The 19,943-nt window shown below is 60.2% G+C and overlaps 1 protein-coding gene across 1 annotated transcript in view; it reads left to right on the forward strand.

Moving 5' to 3' along the window:
* Nucleotides 1–51: 51 nt before the first annotated feature.
* The window catches only part of TNPO3 (transportin 3), a 32,275-nt gene continuing 12,383 nt past the window's right edge, over nucleotides 52–19,943 (forward strand). The window contains exons 1-10 of the mRNA XM_044429352.1: nucleotides 52–234; nucleotides 13,441–13,641; nucleotides 13,866–13,939; nucleotides 14,657–14,813; nucleotides 16,889–17,032; nucleotides 18,535–18,710; nucleotides 18,866–19,004; nucleotides 19,093–19,239; nucleotides 19,366–19,473; nucleotides 19,854–19,942. Of these exons, the coding sequence (XP_044285287.1) occupies nucleotides 79–234; nucleotides 13,441–13,641; nucleotides 13,866–13,939; nucleotides 14,657–14,813; nucleotides 16,889–17,032; nucleotides 18,535–18,710; nucleotides 18,866–19,004; nucleotides 19,093–19,239; nucleotides 19,366–19,473; nucleotides 19,854–19,942 (1,391 nt within the window). The 5' untranslated portion in view covers nucleotides 52–78. The remainder of the gene's footprint in view (nucleotides 235–13,440; nucleotides 13,642–13,865; nucleotides 13,940–14,656; nucleotides 14,814–16,888; nucleotides 17,033–18,534; nucleotides 18,711–18,865; nucleotides 19,005–19,092; nucleotides 19,240–19,365; nucleotides 19,474–19,853; nucleotide 19,943) is intronic.

Here is a 19,943-nt window from a genome sequence, read left to right on the forward strand (position 1 = left end):
GCCGCCCGCGATGGCCTCGGAGGCCTGAGGAGTAGCGGGCGGCGCGGCGGCGGCGGCGGCGGACGAGCGCGGGACGGGATGGACCCCGGCGGCGGCGGCCCGGGGCCCGGCGGCGGCGGCGCCGGCAAGCCGAGCCGCTCGGGTCCGGGTCGTGGCGTGCAGGCGCTGTACCCCGGCCCGGAACCGGGCGGCAAGGAGCGCGCCAGCCTCTGGCTCGGGGAGCTGCAGCGATCGGTGAGTGCGGCCGCCCCGCCGGGGGAGCGCCTGCCCGGCCGCCGGCGCGGGGGGCCGCCGGAGTGGCGGGGCAGCGGACTGGATCGTGCCGGGGCCGCCGGCGGGGGATGGGGAGCTAAGCGAGCGTGCCGGGGGCACCGTTGGGCGTCTCGGCGCTGCCGGGCCGGCCTGGGCCGGGCCGGAGGGCCGCGGGGCGAGAGCGCCCGATGCAGAATCATCGAGGGGACAGGCGGGAGCGCACGTAGGCAGAGGCGAGGGCCCGGGGCCAGGCCTCGGCGAGCGGCGCGGGACGTATGCGTCGGAGCCTGCAGGGAAGGGCCCGGGGGAGGGTGGGGGCACGCGGGTGAGCTCCGAAAAGTGCAGCGATTCAAGGGAGAGGAACTGGCTGCCCGGGCTCAGCCGTGGGGATGAGCTGAGGCTGTGCCATCGGAGGCCTCGCTGTGTCCCAAGCCAAGGGGGAGGGAGGCCGTGGGGGAGGTTGAGAGGCGGGAAGGGGCTGGGCTGGGGCCGGACCTCCCATGCGGAGAAGAAATCAGAGGGTCAGGCCTTGCCTTGGGGGAGCTGCCTGCTTGGAGGGATTCTTTCAGTTGAGGATGGGGGTGTAGTTGAGGGGACAGAGAGAGTTTCTGACAGGAAGGAGCGCGAGGGTGGGCGGATGAGTGCAGAGTTTTGCTGGCAGAAGAGGAGGGGGACCAAGGCGCTCTGTGCCAGAGGACCTCGAAGAAGCGAGGGCTCTGGATGGGTCCTAGCTAGTGATTCTAAACGGGGTAGGGGAGTGCAGGCTGGGAGAGGCAAAAGGGGAGGGGATTCAGTGCTGGAAGGGTTTTCCAAATGGGAGGGCTGCGCTAGGTCTTCTTCAGAGCAGGGCTGAGTACCTGGGTGCATAAGGGTGAACCCTGAAAAGGATCGTGGCTGTTTCATCTCACGTGTGAGTGATGAGCCTGAGCTTGCCGGTTGGGGCCTTGCTGTGTCCCAAGCCAAGGCTGATGCTTTCTCAGGCAGCTTGGATGCAAGACCTTTCATGCTCTCAACTGCAGCGATTCTCTCAGCGTTGCATGCCCATTTCCCTTTCTCAGTGGCATCAGCAGAAGCAGGTGCATGAATGTCAGAGAAGTAGGCCTGGAGGTTCCTTTTGTAGCTGAGTGACCTCACTGGAGAGCCACTGCTATTTCTTTGGTGTGTGCTGGAAATTTCTGGCCTCACATTTGATTGGTTGTGTGCTTAGAATAGGGACTGAAAGAAGGGGGGGGGGCTCATTCTAAAACGGGCATTTGAAACAGGCCAGTTTGATCTGGCTACAAAATTTGTTCCAAAGAGTTGAAGGTGGAAATGGTGTTGCATTTACCTCATTGTAGTGATGGGTATCCTGGTGTAGCGTACCGAATTTTTAGAACTCGGCTTATTCATCTACCTGAGCAAGCACGTGAGTTGTGAGCATGAGTTCCAGAACAAATGGAAACACAGCATGATTGCCTTCACTTACAATCTTTCACAGCTTAAGGAGCAGCTCCAATACTTTGCTACACCCTGTGCAGTCCAGCTAAAAGGCAAATTTGTTTTTCTGGCAGTGCAACTGATATTCCCTGTTGATCTGGAAAGTTACAGGAGAGGGTCAGAGGGCTGTCCCTCCTGGTTTCCATCCTGGTGTTTTTCTTATCTGTAACTTTCGAATCATGCGTTCTTGACCGGCTGCTCCAGGCTGTGACGCCAGGGGGAGATGTAACTTCCCTTGTTCCCTTCCGTGCTGAGCTTGGCATGCTTGACTTATTTGGAAATGGGGTTGGTTTGCATCATGGGAGCTTATGCAAGTCCTGGGCTGCTGACCCTCAAAGTTTGTTCCGACGTGACCAATGACTTCACCATCTGCGGGGGGGGGGGGTGAGGAAGAAAGGGCCAGCCTGCCTTTCATTAGCACCCACCTTTGAGCCCGTCGTCTTGCCCAGTTGTGAAACTTAGATTGTGTGTGATGTGATAAGGAAAGCTGCCTGTACTTTACCTCCCTCTTCTGGCCTTTTACTTCTTTGTTTCTTGGGGAAGCTGTAAATCCCTGTCCAAGACAAGAAAGAACTCCAGGTCTCACCAGCTTTGTAGGCTGGCACGCTGTCGAATCTCCGAACAGATTAAACAAGGATTGGATCTTATTCCTTATGCCAGGCTTACTCCAGTGTATTGCCTCCTGGGTGGCAACAGGTTGGGGTAAGGCTGGGATACAGCAACCTTCCCTGCCTGTGGGAGTTTTGATAGGCTTGGGTACATTCCTGGGGGTCACAGCTATGTTTAAAGAGAGTTGAAAAACTCACATGACCTGCAGGCAAGCTGGGCCTTGCTATAGGGCCCATTCTCACTAAGCTGTTTGAAACAGGTGGACTACCCTTCAGCAGCGTCGTGAGTGTAAGCACGCTCCTTGCTTATGCTTCTGATTTGTATGCTGCCTCTCGACCAGAAAAACAGTTCTGAAGCTGGCTTGCTACTGTAAACGAATACACACTTGGTTAAAGCAATAATCATAGGAACACAGAAGCAAAGCGAGTCAGAAGGGGTCTCCAGGGCCATCTAGTCTGACCCCCAGCTGCAGCCAGCTCCACTCATGTAATCCCAAACATGTGGTTGTCGACTCTTTCCTTGAACACCCTCATGGATGGGGCCTCTGCCGCCTTCTTTGAAGGCCCATTCCATAACCCAGTGGTCCTGATGATGATGATAATGCATTAAAAGCACAATTTAAAACTTGACAGTAGCCATAAAACTGGCAGCCAGCCCAAAGCCTGCCCAAGGAAGGGTCTTTCCCTGCTAGCAGAAGCGTGGCAGAGACGGGGCCGCCTGGCCTCTCCTGGCTGCGAAGGCCCCAGCCTGGGAGCTTCCAGTGAGAAGGCCGCCTCTTACGTCAGCACCACTCACACCTGCGAAGGTGGAGATAGCGAGAAAGGGCCTCTCCCATAGATCCGAAGGCCCAGGCAGACTTGCATTTAAAAGCTGGCTATTCAGGCAGCCTTGTCTGAGGACAACACACAGTGAAAGAACCGTGAACAGTAAAAGATAATAAGCGACAAAGCACAGCATTGAAAGCAAATAAAAATGATGAAATTACTTGATTAAACCCACCAGTGTTTAAAAAGTAATTAAAATATTAAAAGCATTGCCCCCTCGCCCCCCCTTTGGCCTTTTGGCTGGTCTGTGGTGCCAGCAACAGAAAGTGCAGTGGGTTCCAGACTCAGAATTGGTGTGCAACTCATAGGAACACAGAAACAGTCAGAAGGGGCCTCCCGGGCCATCTAGTCTGACCCCCGGCTCCGCTCACGACGTGCCCGCCGTGTGCACGGCCAGCCTGTCCTTGAACTCGTAATAGCAGGCGTATCATGCCCCTTTCTTTTTCAGAGAAGAGGGAGCAAATCTGGAGTCCACTCTTGCCATTTGTTTAGGAAATGCTCACCCTTCTTTCTCTCGCACATGTTCAAAATGCCGCTAGTGCAGGGGAGAGAGTGGGACCCCCAGCCCGTGGTCACATCCTGGTCTTGCCCCTTCCCGCTTCAAAATGGCACGGGGTGGAAGGTTTTAGGCAAGCTCGCCCCAGTCCGGGGTCCCCCAGGGGGTTGGGCTTCAGCTCCCAGGTTGGTTTTTCTCTTTTGCAAAGGGGAGGGAAGAGGTGAGTTTGTCCAGCTTCATTTTCACAGCTTAATTCCTGCTGTCGTTGATAGAAAAATAACTGTCTACTGGCCCGGCAGCTTAGCAACCAACAGTTATTTTGGCAAAGAGGGCAGGGCAGAAGCCAAGCCCCCTCCTCGTTGCACAACACCCCTGTGATGCGGGCTAGGCAAAGAGAACGGTTGGCCCACGGCCAGGCGGCCTTGTCTTTGGGATGAGTTGCTTCATGTCCTTGCATGGCCTGGGGGAACCCCAAGTATATGGCCTCTGTGGTATTAAGCAGAGTTACACCTTACAATTCAAAATAATTTTCCTGCCCTGGATTATCCTGGCTAAAGGACATGCCATTTGACTGCATGTCTGTAGATGATGTCACGGTCTGGTTTTTGAGGAGGGAGTAGCGGAGGACATGTGGGTGCAGCTTATCCAGGCCAGGACCCTTCTGGAATATTCCGTTACCATGGCCTGTCTCTGCTGTGGCGCCGGCGGGGGGGGGGGGGGCATGTGTGTGGCGTTTTCCGTGGCTGTCCTGCATCGGAGCGTTTTCCCTTCTACCCTGACCTTGCAGTTCGCAGCCTGTCCAGGGTGAGCAATGATTTCTTGAGCGAGTGGCTCTTCGCTCTGCAGCACACGGACGAGTGGTCCACAATTCGGGCCATTTCCTGCAAAATGGAGTGGTATCCGTCAGGCAGAATCGATGGGTTCAGCAGGAGAGCTCATGCTTGTTGGCTGCCGCGTGGTTGTCCTGAGCTCGGTGCCTCTTTTGCAAATAAGTCGTCAATCCTTGTGGTTTGCTGAGAGAGCATTTTGAAGAAATGTGTTCAGAACTTTCAGAAATGTGGCAGAAACGTGGCTTATTCTAAAAGATTGGCTGCTTCAGGAGCCTGACTCCTGAGGAAGGAGCTCCGTTCTTAGGTGCCCGCCTTAAACCTCCAGGAGCCTGGGGTGAGCAGATGCTTTCATTTTCCTTTCTTTAACAGGCAGCCTTAAAACAGTGGAAGTGAGCATGTGTGGGGCCCTTTTCCACGCTGGCCAGAGTCCTCAGAGGGAAGACGAGCTGTGGTGGACTTTGAGCTGCCCCTGTGACCGTTCCAGCTGCTTTTGGGGCAACAGCAGGAGAAGGCAGCCAAGGAGCCAACCCCCCCCCCCCTTTTCCCCACCTGCAGCTGGGTCTGTTGTGAATTCGGGCCCTGTTTGTGCTGTGGGTGCTGTTTTCACCCAGTCGCTTAGCGGAAGGCCCGGCCCGCTGCTCCAGGCAGGCCTGCTCGGATCCTGCCTTGCCTCCCACAGTATCCAGTGTGTGGAGGTGCCAGGACTGTCTCTCACATGGTCAGATGTGACCCCAAGAGCAGCTTTCACCAACCAGTTGGCCTGCAGGTCTGAAGTGCTGGATGGCCAGTGGCATGGCTGCCTGGGGAGGATGGGGCTTGTGGTCCCCAGACATTGGTGGGGAAAACGTTTCACCCAGTCTTGAAATACTTTGTGAGCGTGTGTGCTGAGAGGAGCCACAGCATTTCTTTAGTTCTCGCCTTTCTGCTCTGCTCGTGACCAAGGTTCGGGTTACTGGATATTCACGATCAGGGATGAGGCGGCAGCTCGTGGGTCCTGCGGCCGAGATGCCGGGCGAACCGCATGCGGGGCACAGGCACGCTGCCTGAACCGCCGAGTGCACGGGTCCTCAAACTATGGCCCGGGGGCAGATCCGGCCCGCCATGCCCATTTGGACCTGCCGCGCGCCCACGCATGCGCCCACCACCACCCACCTCGCCCCGCATGCAGGAGGCAGCGGCTTGCTGTCTCGGAGAAAACCATCTCCGAGCGAGCAGGCCACTGCCTCATGCGCTCGCCTCGCGGAGCATGCCCCCCCCCACCCCCTCGCCGGCCCGCACACGCCCCGGCCCCACCTTTCCGGCCCCTTTCCACTGGCCCCTGGTGAAAAAGTTTGAGGCCCCCGACCGAGTGTTTAGGGGGGTAAAAATGGGAAGGGGGTCTGAACTGCCCTGGCTGGTGGCTTTTCAAAACGAAGCAGGGGCATGACGCTGCGGGAGCCCAGCAGGTCCCTTCGCACGGTGGTTCAGCGCCCTGATGGAGGAGAAGCGAGGCCGCCGCTGCGTTGGGCGGGCTGCGGTGGTCGTGCCTCGGAGGGGAGTACCCCGCTGGCTGTGGCAGGTGGATCCTGCGCAGTGTTCTGCATGATTCGGTAGGACCTCTGCCGCCCCCCTTGTCTGGCCACACGGTGACCCCTGGAACACGTTGCCCTGTGAGGCCGTGATGGCCGTGAGAGTAAACGCAGTTGTCTTTTTAGAAATGGGCGAAAACGGGGGCTTTGGGTTTCCATCAGCCCGTGCCAGCATGGCCAGTAGTTGGGAATGCTGGGAATTGGAGTTTAAGACATCTGAGGGACAGCGAGCTAGACAGAATCTGTGAAGGACGGGCCCGCTGGAGGCAGGAGCCGAACGTGCAGGCCGCTTGTTCTGCACCCCGCTCCTCTCTCAGTTCCTGGCCCGGCCCATGAGCCTTGATTTCCCTGCAGTGCTTTCCATTTGGCGGCATGCAAAGGGCGCTGAGCTGCGTGGGCCCACGGCTGTCCTGGCAGGCCAGCAGAGGCGTGCTTATCCTTGGAGCAGCCCTGTGGGGGGGGGCCCTGGAAGGTCAGGCGGGGGGGGACACATTTTCCCGAGGCCGAAACCTGCCCTCGCAGACCCGCGTCCGAACTTGCCGGGTCACGCTGGGCCCTCAGATGCTCTCCTTCCTCGCTCATCGCCCTTCTGCTTCATGCGGCGCACCAAAGTCCTTGCCGTGGTTTACGGAGAGTAAGAAGTTGGGCCCCTGCCAAGGGGGTGCCCGAGTATGAAAAGCAGGAGGAGGGCGGCGGAGGAAGTAGGCAGGGGAAATGCAAGTATTTCCGTTCCATCTCTTGGGCGTTGTGTGCGTAGACCTTTCTCGTCGCTGCGGTCGCACCTTGAACGCGGCACCTGGTGCCTCCCCCGGAATGATCCCCCGGATCTCCCTTTTCTCTGAGGGCAACAGCCTTGCTTCTGCGGGACTGGCGTGAACCTTTTTACTTCCCTCTGCATCATCCTCTTGCCTCAGGCCAGCTTCTTCTGACCTAGTGCGCTCCAGCTGTCTTGGTCTGCGGTTCCTACTCCATGCTGGCTGGGGAGCATGGGAGTTGCAGTCCCACACAGGGGGAAGGCACCGGGTTGGGGGAGGCTGCGTCAGTTCACCTGTTGAGGCACGTGAGAGCGTGGGTTTGGGATCGTTCCGGCTGACTGCCGTGGGGCTGCTTGCTTCAAGGTACAGTTAATCATTCCATTGCAGGCCCGGCAAGAACTCAGCTTGGTCAGATCAGTTTTCAGTGGCCGGCGCAGTGCTCAGTCAGAGCTTAAGAAGCAAGAGTCTTGTTTTGCTGCTTGGCCAAGTTCGCAGTGGCCACAGCGGTAAACAAGGGTAGGAGACCGTCCTCCTTGAAATACGGAATAACGGTGCCACGACATCGTGACCTCTACTGGCTCCATGTTTGAGCACTGTGCGACCCCCCCCCCTTCTGACACCGGCACCGCGGCACTTGGGTGCCCCCAGACGGTTTATGCGGTGGCTGAAGCAGCAGTCTCTTTATAACGCCCCCCTTTGTTGGCCAGTGCAAACTGGAGACTTGGCAAGGGGGCTGACCTACTTGAAGGATCCCATTTCCATTTATAGGGAAACAAGACACTCTTGGGCTTGCCTGTCGGGATCCGTTTCTTTGGTTTGCCGTGCTCTCCTTCTGGAGTTGGCTGGGCCTCTTCTACGTGTTCGTCCCCTTTGCAGGTTTCCCGAAACAAAACAGACTCCAGATGGATGTGTCCACCGTGGGCGTTGCGCGTGCCAGGCGAGCGGGGCGACCAAGGGTTCCCTCGGAGCACGAACACAGGCGCAGGAGGGTGGGATTCCGCCCTACTTCCGGCAGTGCGTTCCATCAGCCCCCTCATTGTACTGGCATGACTCTTAATCTTGTGAGGGTGGTGTGCGCGGTGCGTATTGCTTCATGGGTGAGTCGCATGCGCGTGCATGCGCGCACACGTCCCCATCACTTCACCCCACCCTTTTGTTTATTCCAAAGCATTTCTAAGCCGCCATTCAGGGCCGAAGCTCTCCTGTGCGGCTTCAACCACTGCCGTTCATAGAATGGAAGCCGGTGCGGTCACAAGGCAGCACGGCTCCAGGAATTCCTCGGAGCTGAACAGGGTGTCCACTCCTGCGGCGAAGGATTCTGGACGAGGACGAGGACGCCAGGAGGAGCCAAGCAGCGGCAATCCACTGCACGCCTCTTTCATTCACTATACTTTAATTTTAAGATTGCTCCTCTCATAGCTGTAAGCATTGAGAGCGAGTGGCCATCCCTTGCAGTGGATCAAAACTACTCTTGACATGGGCAGATGCGTCATTGTCTCTAACGGAGAATCGGGAATTGTCGCTCATCCGATCTGGAGGGGTCCCAGGTTGGGAAAGGCTGCCTTAGACCGAAACCCACTGGGGAGCACTGCATGTTGGGCTTTTCCTGGACTGCTGCCTGCTTCGGAGCACAGGACAGGGCTTGCCTGTTAGAACGCCTAGTCTGCAAGCTCCTTGCACTTGGGCTCCAGACCTGTGCAGAAAGCGGTGAGCTCCACCAAGCTGAGCCCAGCCCGTGGCCACGTAAGCGAGGGGGCGGACTCGCAGCGGATGGCTGAGGCACGCCTCGGAGGACCTGTCGGGACAGGAAGGCCTGGAAGGCTTCCCCGGTGCCTTCGGAGCGGGGCAGCGCGGATACACCTGGGAGGTTTTTCCCGAGCCTCACGCCTCATTCTCACACAGGCAGAGGGCTGCACCGGCTCACACGACGTAGGGCTCTGCATCATGGAATGCCCCTCTCTGCGTGGGGACAGTGCTGCACAAACTCCTCCCATGGAGAAAGCCAGCATGTCAGGAAGTGCCCCCCCCCCCCACGGCCCTCTCGTTGACTTCCTAGTTGCACGCAGCAGTTTTGAGCCCCTGCCTGCAGTCTGAAGGCTTTCCCCAGCTCTGCCATTGCTCTTAGCAGAAGAGGCAGCTTGGCCCTCTCCTGTGCCTTCTGGACTAGGGTCCAGCCAGCTGGAATTGTGGGAATCGTGGTCCCAGGCATCTTGAGGCCCCAGAGCGCTGCCTTGGCCCAACCGCTGCCATGGCGGCAGCGCTGCACTCCTTGTTTTCTGCAAATGCCGTCATGTCCAGGCGCCCAGCCCTGCAGGGCGTCCTCCAGCGCGGAAAGAGCAGGCAGGAGGATGGCGATGCTCCCTGACCCCCGTCGCCCCTTGACTTGCCGAGGCTGCTGCTCCCAGGCAAGCCGGCTTTCCCCAGCTTATTTTTGCGGGTTTCCAACACTTCTGCTGGACAAGGGTTTTGCAGCCCTCCTCCGACTTCACAGTAAGATTGGCACATCTTCCTGTCTCCCCTGTGCCCGTTCCCTTAGTTGCTCTAAACCTGGAGATCTGTAGAGAGGGGCGGCCCGTGAGGGACGAAAATAGCAGAAGGCTTGGCTAAGTAAGGCATTGGCCCCGTTAAACAGGGATACATTTCCTGGAGCTGGAAGAAGCAGCCCACCTGCGAAAAGGCCCCCAGGAACCACTGTTTGTGGAAGCCTGCTTATTTTCCACCCCCAGAGGGCTGCAGGTGTGGGGCAGGAGTGGCAGCCTCGGGCTCCTTGCTGCAAGCTCCTGTGGGGAGAGCACCCTTGAAGCGTCCCATTGGGCAAGAAGGGACTCGAAACGGCTTCCTGTCGGGATTGGCCAGCAGGTCTCCCCGGCCCTGGAGTCCTCCCAGGCTCGGTCACTCCCGCCCACCCCTGGCAGCTGCCGGTGGTTTAACTCAGATGTGTTGGACCACAGCTTCCATGACTCGCAGCTGGCCTGCATGGGCTGGCCACCCGCCTCGAGCGATGCTGCCGCTTTGCTGGCCCGGTGAAGAAGCGGCAAAAACTGCTGCCGGCGTTCAACCCGACGGGGACTCGCCATTTGTCCGGCTTTCCTGCCTGGTCTCCTGATACCATTCGGGAAGGCCCAAAGGCTTCCAGGTGGCTGCCCTAAGCCAGGAGCAGCTCCCTCTTCTAGTGACAGGCCCCTGCTCTGCCCACGAAGGTCCCGTTCAGTCCTTGTTGTCTCCAGTGCCAGGGGATGATGGGCATGGAGGGCCACTGTGAATGGACGGGCCCAGTCTGGCTCTCTGGGCCCAGTCCCGCCTGCCTCTCCTACGAACTCCGTGTCCACCGCTTCCACTGGGCCGCTTGCCCTGGGCTGTGCCACAAACCCGTCACACGTGTTGCTTCACAAGCGCTTGAACAGCCCTCCCTTTTCTGGGGGCTACGCTGGGTCGCTTCTTCCCAAAACATTGGCGATTTCTGAGTTAGGGTCCAGATAGATCTCTGCTGACATTCCCAAGCCTTCGGAAAGGTCTCTTGTGGATGGTGACCAGGTCTCCCCATCTTCCCCCACCCCCTTCCTCCCTGCTGCTTTTCCAGCTCAAAGGCTTGGCCGCCTCCACCGTGTCCCGCAGAGGTGCTGCCTGCACACGGTCTAACGCAGAGCGAGACGCGCCGTCCTGCGCTCTCCCAGCAAGCCTCACGGCCAGGCTTGCCCTGCCCCAGGTGCAACACGGAAAGGCGGGGAGGCTGCTCTCTGGGCGCCACATAAATTCTGGGCCACGCATTTGAATTGCACTGCCCTCACCCCCGAGGCAGTGTTTCTGTCTCCTGCCAGTTGAGTTAGCGTTGGAAATTGGGTTTCCAACGCAAGGCCACCTTGGCTGAGCACTCATCCATATTTCAGCTCCGTCTCTGGAAATAGCTGCTGCAAACCGCTGTGCCGCCAGTCCACTTCCCACGGTGTTCCTGGCGAAGTTTCCCAAGGCAGCCATCCCTCCTCTTGGTTCTGCTCTCCAGCGGCGCCTGCCCAGTTCCGTTTGTGATGCCGTTCGAATAGAATTCATTGAATGAGGCCAAGCCTCTCAGCAAGAATAAGCAAGGAAAAACGCTGCCTGTATTTCCGTTGCAAGCTTAGGAGAGCAGAGTTGGAAGGGGCCAGAGGGCCGTTGGGGCCAGCCCCCGGGTCAGTGTGGGGCTCCCGGTTAAGCCACCCCTCTCGGAGGGCTGCTGCCTGCATCCTGAGCACCCCCCCCCGAGGGAGAGCCCACCCCTTCCCCAGGTCACGGCTTCCATTGTTGCTCTGCTCTCACAGTCAGGACGTCTTCGACTCCTCGGTGCGATCGTTGCCTGCTGGGTCGTTTCAGGTCTGCTGAGCGCCTCCTTGCACCCTTGGAAAGATGGGGAAAATCTGTCCAAGGGCTTCCAGGAGTGTGCCGGACCCTTTCCGGCGGCTCGCACGTGCCGTCTTGGCCTTTCCAGTAGGCCGGGTGCGGCGCTGCCTGTGGCTCGTGGATCTTAAAGTCCCGTCCCATTAAAGGCAGCGGAGATGCCGGTGCACATGATTTACCCGGCTGTTGGGAGAGTGGCTCCTGCCTGGAGAGCTTGCTGGTCTTGCAGCCAGGGGGGGGGGCCAGCTGCCTCGGCCTCGGTGCCGCCTAGTGCGCGTGGAAGAAGGAAGGTGAGGACGAGGAGCCGGGGTCTGGCTCACCGGTGCACCCCTCACCCGCAAGGGCTGCCTGTGCGCTGCCTGCGCCCTGGAGCAGGGCAGGGCCAGCATGTTTGCTTGTGATGGACTGCGTTTTATCTCTGCTTTTCAGCCGAGGAAAAAAAAGGCTTCCGGGATTGCTTAAAAAGGTGATTGATATGACAGGCCTTCCCTCGGGCTTACAGTCGAAAACTTACTGACCCTCTAGAGGAAAATGGTTGTCCACAACTGCCTGGCGGCCTCTTAGCAGCTCGGGCGGGATAGAGACGTTGAACGAATTACGTAAGCAGAGGACTGGCGCTGTCCTGCCGCCGTGTGCAGCAGCAGAACAGATGCAGCCGCCCCTCCCTGGGCCAGGGTGGTCTGGCCATGGCTCCTGTACTCTGACTGGCAGCCCTGCCCTCGGAGGCCTTCCCAGCCTTCTTGCTGCAGGGGCCCTTTTGATTGAACGCACTGGGGGCTGAACCCGGGGTGCAGCACCCCTCCCATTCCAGCTTTAATAGTGCAAGGCTGCTGGGCTGGGCCTGTTCTTCGCCGGCTTGCAGCGAGTGCCCGTCGCCTCGTGTTCCGGGTTCCTCTGAGCCGTTGCCGAGCCAGCTCCCGAGACGGCCTGCTCGGGGCCCGAAAGCCCGCAGAGAGGGCAGGTGTGAGCTGGCTTGGCTTCCACCCGAGAGCTGCTTTCTCCCTCACTGGCTTGGCGTTCACCTGAGTGGCAGATCAGGACCACCGGTGGCTGCAAGGTGGTGTTGCTTTTTGTTAGAAAACAAACAGAACGAGTGTTGCACTTGGGACTCCTCATCTCTCAGTGGAAGAGCCGCTGCTGTGCGTGGAGAAGGTCGCGGGTCCAGGCCCTGGCAGCCCCAGGTGGCGCTGGGAGACCCCTGCCTGCAGCCCCGTGGGCCCTTGCTGCCCGTCCGTGTGGACAAGGGTTTGGGGACGGGGCAGCATCCGTGCTCTGATGGCTCTCTGGCCTTCCTCCCACCCCTGCCATAGCAGGAGCGGCCCTGGGGAGCCGTTCCTGGGCGTGGGTGCTTGCCTGCATGTGTGCGCTCGCACAAGCGCACGCTGAACAGGGAGGAAGCACCCAGTCCGTGCCCAGCGTGGCGCTGCCTCTGCAAACAGACGTAACTCGCCGCCTCCCCGCCGGAGCTCCTTCCAGCTCACCTGCCTCTGTGACTGAGTACTTAACCTGGCGAGCTGCTTGGCTGAGCAGCAGCAGGCGCTCCAGGTGAGCTGCAACCTGCGGTGCATCTCTGGGGGCAGGCACAGGATGGGAATTGGGAGATGAAGGGTTCTATCTCACCCGTGCCTGCTGCAACTTAAAGAGCCGTATTGCTGCCTAAAATCCCATTTCTAACACAGTGGTAAATTCTGGTGTCACCAAGTAACAGCCTGGGTGGATTCATGCCATCGTTTTTCTGTGGTTGGGGTCCCTGGGGCTGCCTGTGCGGGGAGCAGCCCCCCTGCTCCTTTGCCTTCCCTAGGCTGCACCCCTCCACTCTCACCCCCGCCAGATGAATGGCTGCCGCCTCGGGCCGTGGGGAACATGAAGTGCTGCACTCGGGGGCAGTGTCCCCCGAGTTCTGGCTGCGGCAGCTTCCTGAGAAGAAGGGCGCACTTGTGTGTTCGCGAAAAGAGGTCTTCGCGCAGGTCCCATCCAAGGCTTAGACACAGTCTGGCTGCATGGTGCTCCCTCCTGACAAGCCCATGCACTCCGGCTTTCTGTACCTTCCTGAGAGCTAGAAACATGCTTTAGAGTGAAATTGGGGGCCACGGTAGGAATTGCTTGTCCACAGTCCTCGCCAGACCAGATTTAGGTTAGCTCGGATTTCTTTTCTATGAGTCAGATCTGTGGAAGGGGCTCCCCGAAGTTCCTGACAAAGGAGCACCCCCCCGCCGTTCTCCACCTGACATCGTTCTGCTTTCTCCCTCACACATTAAGGTTCACGCCTGGGAGATCTCGGATCAGTTGCTGCAGATCCGACAGGACGTGGAATCCTGCTACTTCGCAGCCCAAACTATGAAGATGAAAATCCAGACCTCATTCTATGAGCTCCCCACGGACTCTCATGTCTCGCTGCGGGACTCACTGCTCTCCCACATCCAGAACTTGAAAGACATGTCCCCCGTCATCGTCACCCAAGTGAGCAGCCAGGCCTGGGGGGCGGGGGAAAGCGAGCCGTGGGGCGGGGGCGTGAACGGTGCCGCGGCCCAGGAGTCGCCTGCCTGCTCGTTGGGCAGAACCAGTGGCCTGGCCGGCCCGGCCTCATCCGGCGGGGCTGAGGGCCAGGGTGCTGGGCCGGCTGCGCTGGGAGGCCGAACCCTTCCAGCGGAGCACTAACCGCCACTGTGCTTGTCCCCCCGCAGCTCGCGTTAGCCATAGCAGACCTCGCCCTGCAGATGGCCTCCTGGAAGGGCTGCGTGCACACACTGGTTGAAAAGTGAGTCCTGGGCGGATCTGCCCCCTTTGCTCCCGGAGCGCCTTAACCGGGGGTCCTTGGCAGTGACAACCAGCACTTCGCGTCGTGCTCAGTCCCAGCGAGTGGCCTGAGCAGCAGGTGCTGTCGGCGCTTGGCGCGGATTCCCCGGGAACGTGGGTCTGGAGCAAGAGCCCCCGTCACACAAAGTCCCTTCCTGCGCTGCAGGGGGCGAACGCAGGCTGCCCAGGCGGGCGGCCGTCACGGTGGCAGAGGCAGCCAGGCGCACCTGGAGCGTGCCAGGCTGGGGAGGGTCGCTCAGCCCTGGTTCCCCTTGGAGGCCCCCTTGAGAAAGCAAGCATGATGAGCCCCGAGGAGGAGGGGCAGAGGACTGCAGGAGAGCGCTGCTTGCTGGCACGGACTCAGCCTGGTCCTTCAAAGTGGATTCCTCACACGCCTGGCCCGCTGGTGTTTCCTCTCGAGGGGCTGACCAGGTCCCCCCAGCCTCTTGCTCCGGGGGACGCCCCGCTGGCACCCTGAGCAAGACCCCCTGCCGTCCCCCAAGGCCATGGCTGGCCCTTCAGAGGCCTGATCCTCTCCGGCGCACATTCCGTGCTCCACAGGGAACGCTGCAGGCGCTGAGGGCCACGTGGTTGGGAGCCTCCCGCTTGGCACACTCGTCCGGGTGCCCGCAATAGTTTTTCTCCCACCTCCACCTCCCTCCCCGTCCCGGGGCTTCAGGTACAATAACGACGTGACGTCGCTCCCCTTCTTGCTGGAGATCCTGACGGTGCTGCCGGAGGAAGTGCACAGCCGGTCCTTGCGCATCGGAGCCAACCGCCGCACGGAGATCATCGAAGACCTGGCTTTCTACTCCAGCACGGTGGTCTCGCTGCTGGTGAGTCGCAAGCAAGCCCCTGTGCCCGCGCCCACCAGAAATGCGAGTGGGGAGAGAGAGAGGCTTGAAGACTTGGCATGAGGACGCGCGAGGTGCGGCTCCTTGAAAAATCCCTGGCTTGGATGGGGAGCAGCTTGAGTCCAGGTCCTGCCCGGCCTTAAAATGCGGTGGGTGATCTCAGCCCAGCTGTGCACTCCCAGCCTAACCCGCCTTTCAGGGTTGCTGTGAGCCTAAGAGAAACAGGTGGCGAAGCTGCCTGTTTCTGAGAGAGAGAGGCTTTTCCTGCCTCTGAGTTGCTGGACCTGAGGGTGGAGAGCAGGGTGGAACGGTGCGCCTTGCCCCCCGGCGTTGAGCGAGCCCGCAGAATCCCTCCACCCTGCCTGGATGTTGCTGGAAACAGAATGCCAGTTCACGGGCTCGTTTGGATTCGCTGGCTATGCTGTCTGGGGCACGCTGGGGGCCGCTGTCCAGCGTATTTGGATAGCCCCATCTTGGGGAAGACGGAGTTAACATTTTGGTCTGTTGAAGAAGCAACAAAAGCGTTCTGTCTGGCCGAGCATAATGGCAGCAGTCTTCCCCGGAGATAGATCTGGTCTGAGCAACCGAGCCGAGGAGTGGGCCGTGCGGGACGTGGGGCAAGGCGGACCCTCCGCATGCCCAGGAGGGGGCCCCTTCCTCTCCCCTCCCCTCCCCTGTTGGCGCCCTGCGGTGATCCAGGCTCAGTGTTTGACTGAGCTGGCAGGGCATCTGTTCCGGAGGCCAAGTGCTGAGCTCAGCACGGCACCGCCTCTCTTTCGGCCCGCTTTCGCTGAGGCTTCACTTTCAATTCACCCGTGGCCGCCAGGAATGGTCGGCCGCTGACCGAAACCTCTCCCCCTCCCCTGGCACGATCACGCTGAAAATCCCGGGCACATCACAGCCTGCTGAAACCTCATCTGGCTTGCTTCTCCCCGGCCTCTGGCATTGGGTGTCCCGCCCCAGGTGCCCGCTGCCTCCACTCAGCGCGGCCAGTGCTGGGCACCTGGAGGGCACAGCTGGCTGAGTGACATGCGGTCTCCCTTTGGAGGAACAGGTATCCTGGTGGGTCAGGGAAAGTTGGTCCAGCCCCGGCTTTCCTTGGAGACGAACTCTCAAGAAGGCAAACTAGGTAAAACAGAGAAAAAAGAAATCCAGGCGGTCTCAGGCGAAGGCTTGGGTGTTGGCAAGCGTTGGCATTTTGTTCTGGGAACACTCAGAGAGTAAAACCGAAGCAAATGCCACTTGTTTCTTGCCAGCATCGCTAGCCCTGGAAGCCCCCAAGTCACCCTTTCTCTCAGCGCCAGCCGTGCGCTGGGCCCTCTTCAGAGGGGGGTGGGTAAGGCCCTCTCCCCACGGAGCCACAGTCTCCGATTTGGCATAGCAGGGAAGACAGCAAAGGGAGGGGAGGGGGTGCCACCTCCGAGCGACTGGCTTCCGGATGTCTGACCTCCAGACTCCCGGACTGTGGCTTCCCAGCCAGCAGCTGGGCTCCAGGAATTGTCCATCGAGTTTGTGCCGGCAGGACTCCAGCTGCGTGGGGCAGCATGCTGGTGCCCCACGCGGTTCCCGGTGCAGCTGGGGGCACTCAAGTTCTGAAAGGGGAGCATGAGAAGAGCCCTGGGGCCGTGCTGGGAAGGGGCGTGTGTCAGCGCAGCCCAGCATTCTGGCCGTGCACCTGCCCGGAAGAAAGCCACCGGCAGACTACGGGTTCAGCCGCACCCTCCTGCCCATGCTCCCCAGCGGCCGGTGCACATCGGCATCCTGTCTCTGCTCCTGGAGGTCGCCCCCAGCAGCCTTCTCCTCCATGGGCTTGTCCGGTCCTGGTTCAGAGCCATCCAGACTGGGGGCCCATCCCGCCTCTTGTGGGAAGGCCTTCTGTAGCTCGAGCCTGGCAGAGGCGGCCCCAGATCTCTCACCGCAGGCCGGGTGCCTCACTTCGAAGGGGTTGTGCACGGGCTGCTGTGGCTGATGGGCAGGGAGGGCCCGGGCGCGTGTTGCCCGGTGTGCCTGCTGGTGTGCGAGGAGCCAAGCCCCGCCTTCCCCTCCCGCCCCTGCAGGTGACCTGCGTGGAGAAGGCCGGCAACGATGAGAAGATGCTCATAAAGATCTTTCGCTGCCTGGGCAGCTGGTTCAACCTGGGCGTCCTGGACAGCACCTTCATGGCCAACAGCAAGTTACTGTCACTGCTCTTTGAGGTTCTGGTGCGTTTTCTGGGACCCCCAACGTTCGTTCCCCGAAGGATGGCCTGACTTAAACGGCCAGGCACTAACCGCCGGAGGAGAAGGGGGTGGGGTGGCCTTAAATGCCCCTTTCTTGTTGCAAAGCTCAGCTTTGGGGTAGGTCTGAGTCCGGCGTGGCGCTCGAGCCCGGTCGACTTCTGATCGCAAGTGTGTTGTGGTCTGCACAGCTGCGTGTGCTTTCCTAGCGTGTGGGCGCACACTGTTTCTGAGGACCCCCTGCCCCATAGAATCCAAGCATTCAAAGGCCCCCACGCTCGCAGGTGCCCTCCTGGATGGCAGGAAGGGCTCGTGCCCACCGGCTGGTGCCCAGAGCTTTTGCCCGGCAAGGAGGAGCTTTCCACCCAGACTGCCTGTGGCCAAGGAAGCGCCTGGCTCAGAGGAGGCTCCCCCCCCCACCCCGAGGCTGCAGCTCACCATCCCTGCCAGTCCGAGCCGGAAGGCCTTCTATCGCTCATCCCCAGTCAGGGCACTGGGAAGCACGCTGTGCTCTGAGCAATTCCTGGGTTGGCGTGATCCTGGGGGAGGGGAGGCGAGGCGAGGCCTGTGTCTCTCGCCCCTCGCCCTCCCCCGGCACCGTCGGTTCTTAACTAAGAGATCAGAAAATAACACAATTCCAAAACGCCAGATTGGCTTCAGACTTCGGCTCCCCTGGCTGTTTGAAGGCAGGCAGAAGCACCCAGCGACTGGCAGGAAGCGTCTTCCGCTTTCTAGCTGGAATCTGTTCTGTCGGAAGGTTTCTGGTGCAGGACAAGATCCGTAAGCTGGGGGAAAGAGAGGCGTGCAGGGGTGCAGACTGTGTCTCCTTGCCTGGCCGGACGGGGTGGCGCGTGTGTTTTACGAACTGGATAAATAGGGTTCCCCCTGCCCACCCCAGCTGCCCTTCGTGTGTCTGCCTCTCCCGCCACACCCTTCCGGGCAAATCGAACCTGCCCAAGCGTTTGCCACACGGAGTTTGCCAGTCCCGCAGGTGTCTGGGTGCTGCAGGAGGCGCCTTTTCCGTGTCTCCGGCATACGATCCCACCGTTCATTTTGGAGCATTCCGCGGCCTCCTTTCTTTGGCGTGCCGGGCCTTCTCCCCGTCTTTTCAGGAACCCCTCACACCTCCAAGGCCGGGCCCCTCCTCTTCCACGCCATATTGCTGGGCCATGCTTGGCTTGCTCTGGTTGTTCCTCCCATGCCAGCTGATGCTTCCTCTGCCCCTTCCTTCCTTGCGTGTCTGTCTGTGTTGCGCCCTCTCCCCCGGCCTTCTAACACTTTTCGCCTCTTGCTCCTTTCTGTTTCCCTTCCATCAGCTGGTACACTAAACAGATGGCTGCCTGGTCCTGGTAACAGAAGGGAAGCGTAGATAACGACGCTTAGTTAGTCTTGAGCGTTGGGGGTTGGCCTGGCTCAGGAGACGGGAAGTGGGGCAAGGCCCCTGCCGGAAGGGGCTGAGCGAGGCTCATCTCTCTGGTGGGTTTCAGCAACAAGACAAAACCTCGTCCAACCTGCACGAAGCGGCTTCGGACTGCGTCTGCTCTGCCCTCTACGCCATCGAGAACGTAGAGACCAACCTGCCCCTGGCGCTGCAGCTCTTCCAGGGCGTCCTGACGCTGGAGACGGCCTACCACATGTCTGTGGCCCGCGAGGATCTAGACAAGTGAGTCGCCCGGAACTCCAGGAGGGAGTAACCGTTTCTGGGAAGGCGGGAGCAGGCGGAGAAGGGCCGTTCCTGCGGCCATCACGAACCGACCTTGCGTTGCCAGATGCCGCCCCTTGCCTTGGCTCAGGCTACCGCTTCGCCTTTTCTTCCAGGGTTCTGAATTACTGCCGGATCTTCACTGAACTCTGCGAGACCTTTCTGGACAAAATCGTGTGCACCCCAGGGCACGGCTTGGGGGATCTGCGGACGATAGAGCTCCTCCTGATTTGCGCGGGCCACCCGCAGTACGAGGTAGGGGGCCCCGCCGTGCCTTTACTGGTGCCAGCACCAGCCTGCCTCCCGTCGGCGGCAGAGGCGTTCAAGGCTTCTCTGCCGACAGGTGGTAGAGATCTCCTTCAACTTCTGGTATCGCCTGGGGGAGCACCTTTACAAGACGGAGGATGCCGTCATCCACAGCATCTTCAAGGCCTACATCCAAAGGCTCCTGCACGCACTGGCACGGCACTGTCAGCTGGATCCGGACCACGTAAGCCCGCCGTCCTCCCGGTCCTCTTCCCCCCTCCCCACCCTGCGTGCCTCCAGGGACGTCTCCCCCCCTTCCTTCCTCAACACGCTCTCTCTCCCTCCCACCCCCTGCAATTGCTTCCGCCAGGAAGGGATCCCCGAGGAGACCGATGACTTCGGAGAGTTCCGGATGAGGGTGTCGGACCTCGTGAAGGACTTGATCTTCCTGGTTGGTTCTGTGGAATGTTTTGCTCAGGTGAGAGATGGGGGCGGGCAGGCAGGTGGGCTTGCATGGTGTGGGGGTTGCCAGGGAGGGGCTGCCTTCCTCCGGGCTGCAGGGCGCTCTGGGCGGGGATTTGGAGTGGGCTTCTCCGAGACCGGCCTCTGTTGCTGCCGGGGTTCGTGCGCGTCAGCATCGCCCTTTACTGCCCTGCTGCCCCAGACGAGCCCCTGTGCTGAGGCTGTCCTGCCCAGCCCTCCCCCCCCCCCGGTTCTGTGCCACATGGGCCTCTGTGAGGACAGGCATGCCCGATCCCTTCCTGGCCCCCGACGGCCCCCGCGCTCCACCCGTGATCTCGCCCCAGGCTCCGCCCGTCCCACCATTCAGTCTGGCTGACCGCAGCCTCTCCTCCGCAGCTCTACGCCACTCTGAAAGACGGCAACCCGCCCTGGGAAGTGACGGAAGCTGTCCTCTTCATCATGGCGTCGATAGCCAAGAGTGTGGAC

Source organism: Varanus komodoensis, unplaced genomic scaffold, assembly GCF_004798865.1.
Source record: "Varanus komodoensis strain SLA01 unplaced genomic scaffold, ASM479886v1 scaffold1, whole genome shotgun sequence".
Classification (NCBI taxonomy): Eukaryota; Metazoa; Chordata; class Lepidosauria; order Squamata; family Varanidae; genus Varanus; species Varanus komodoensis.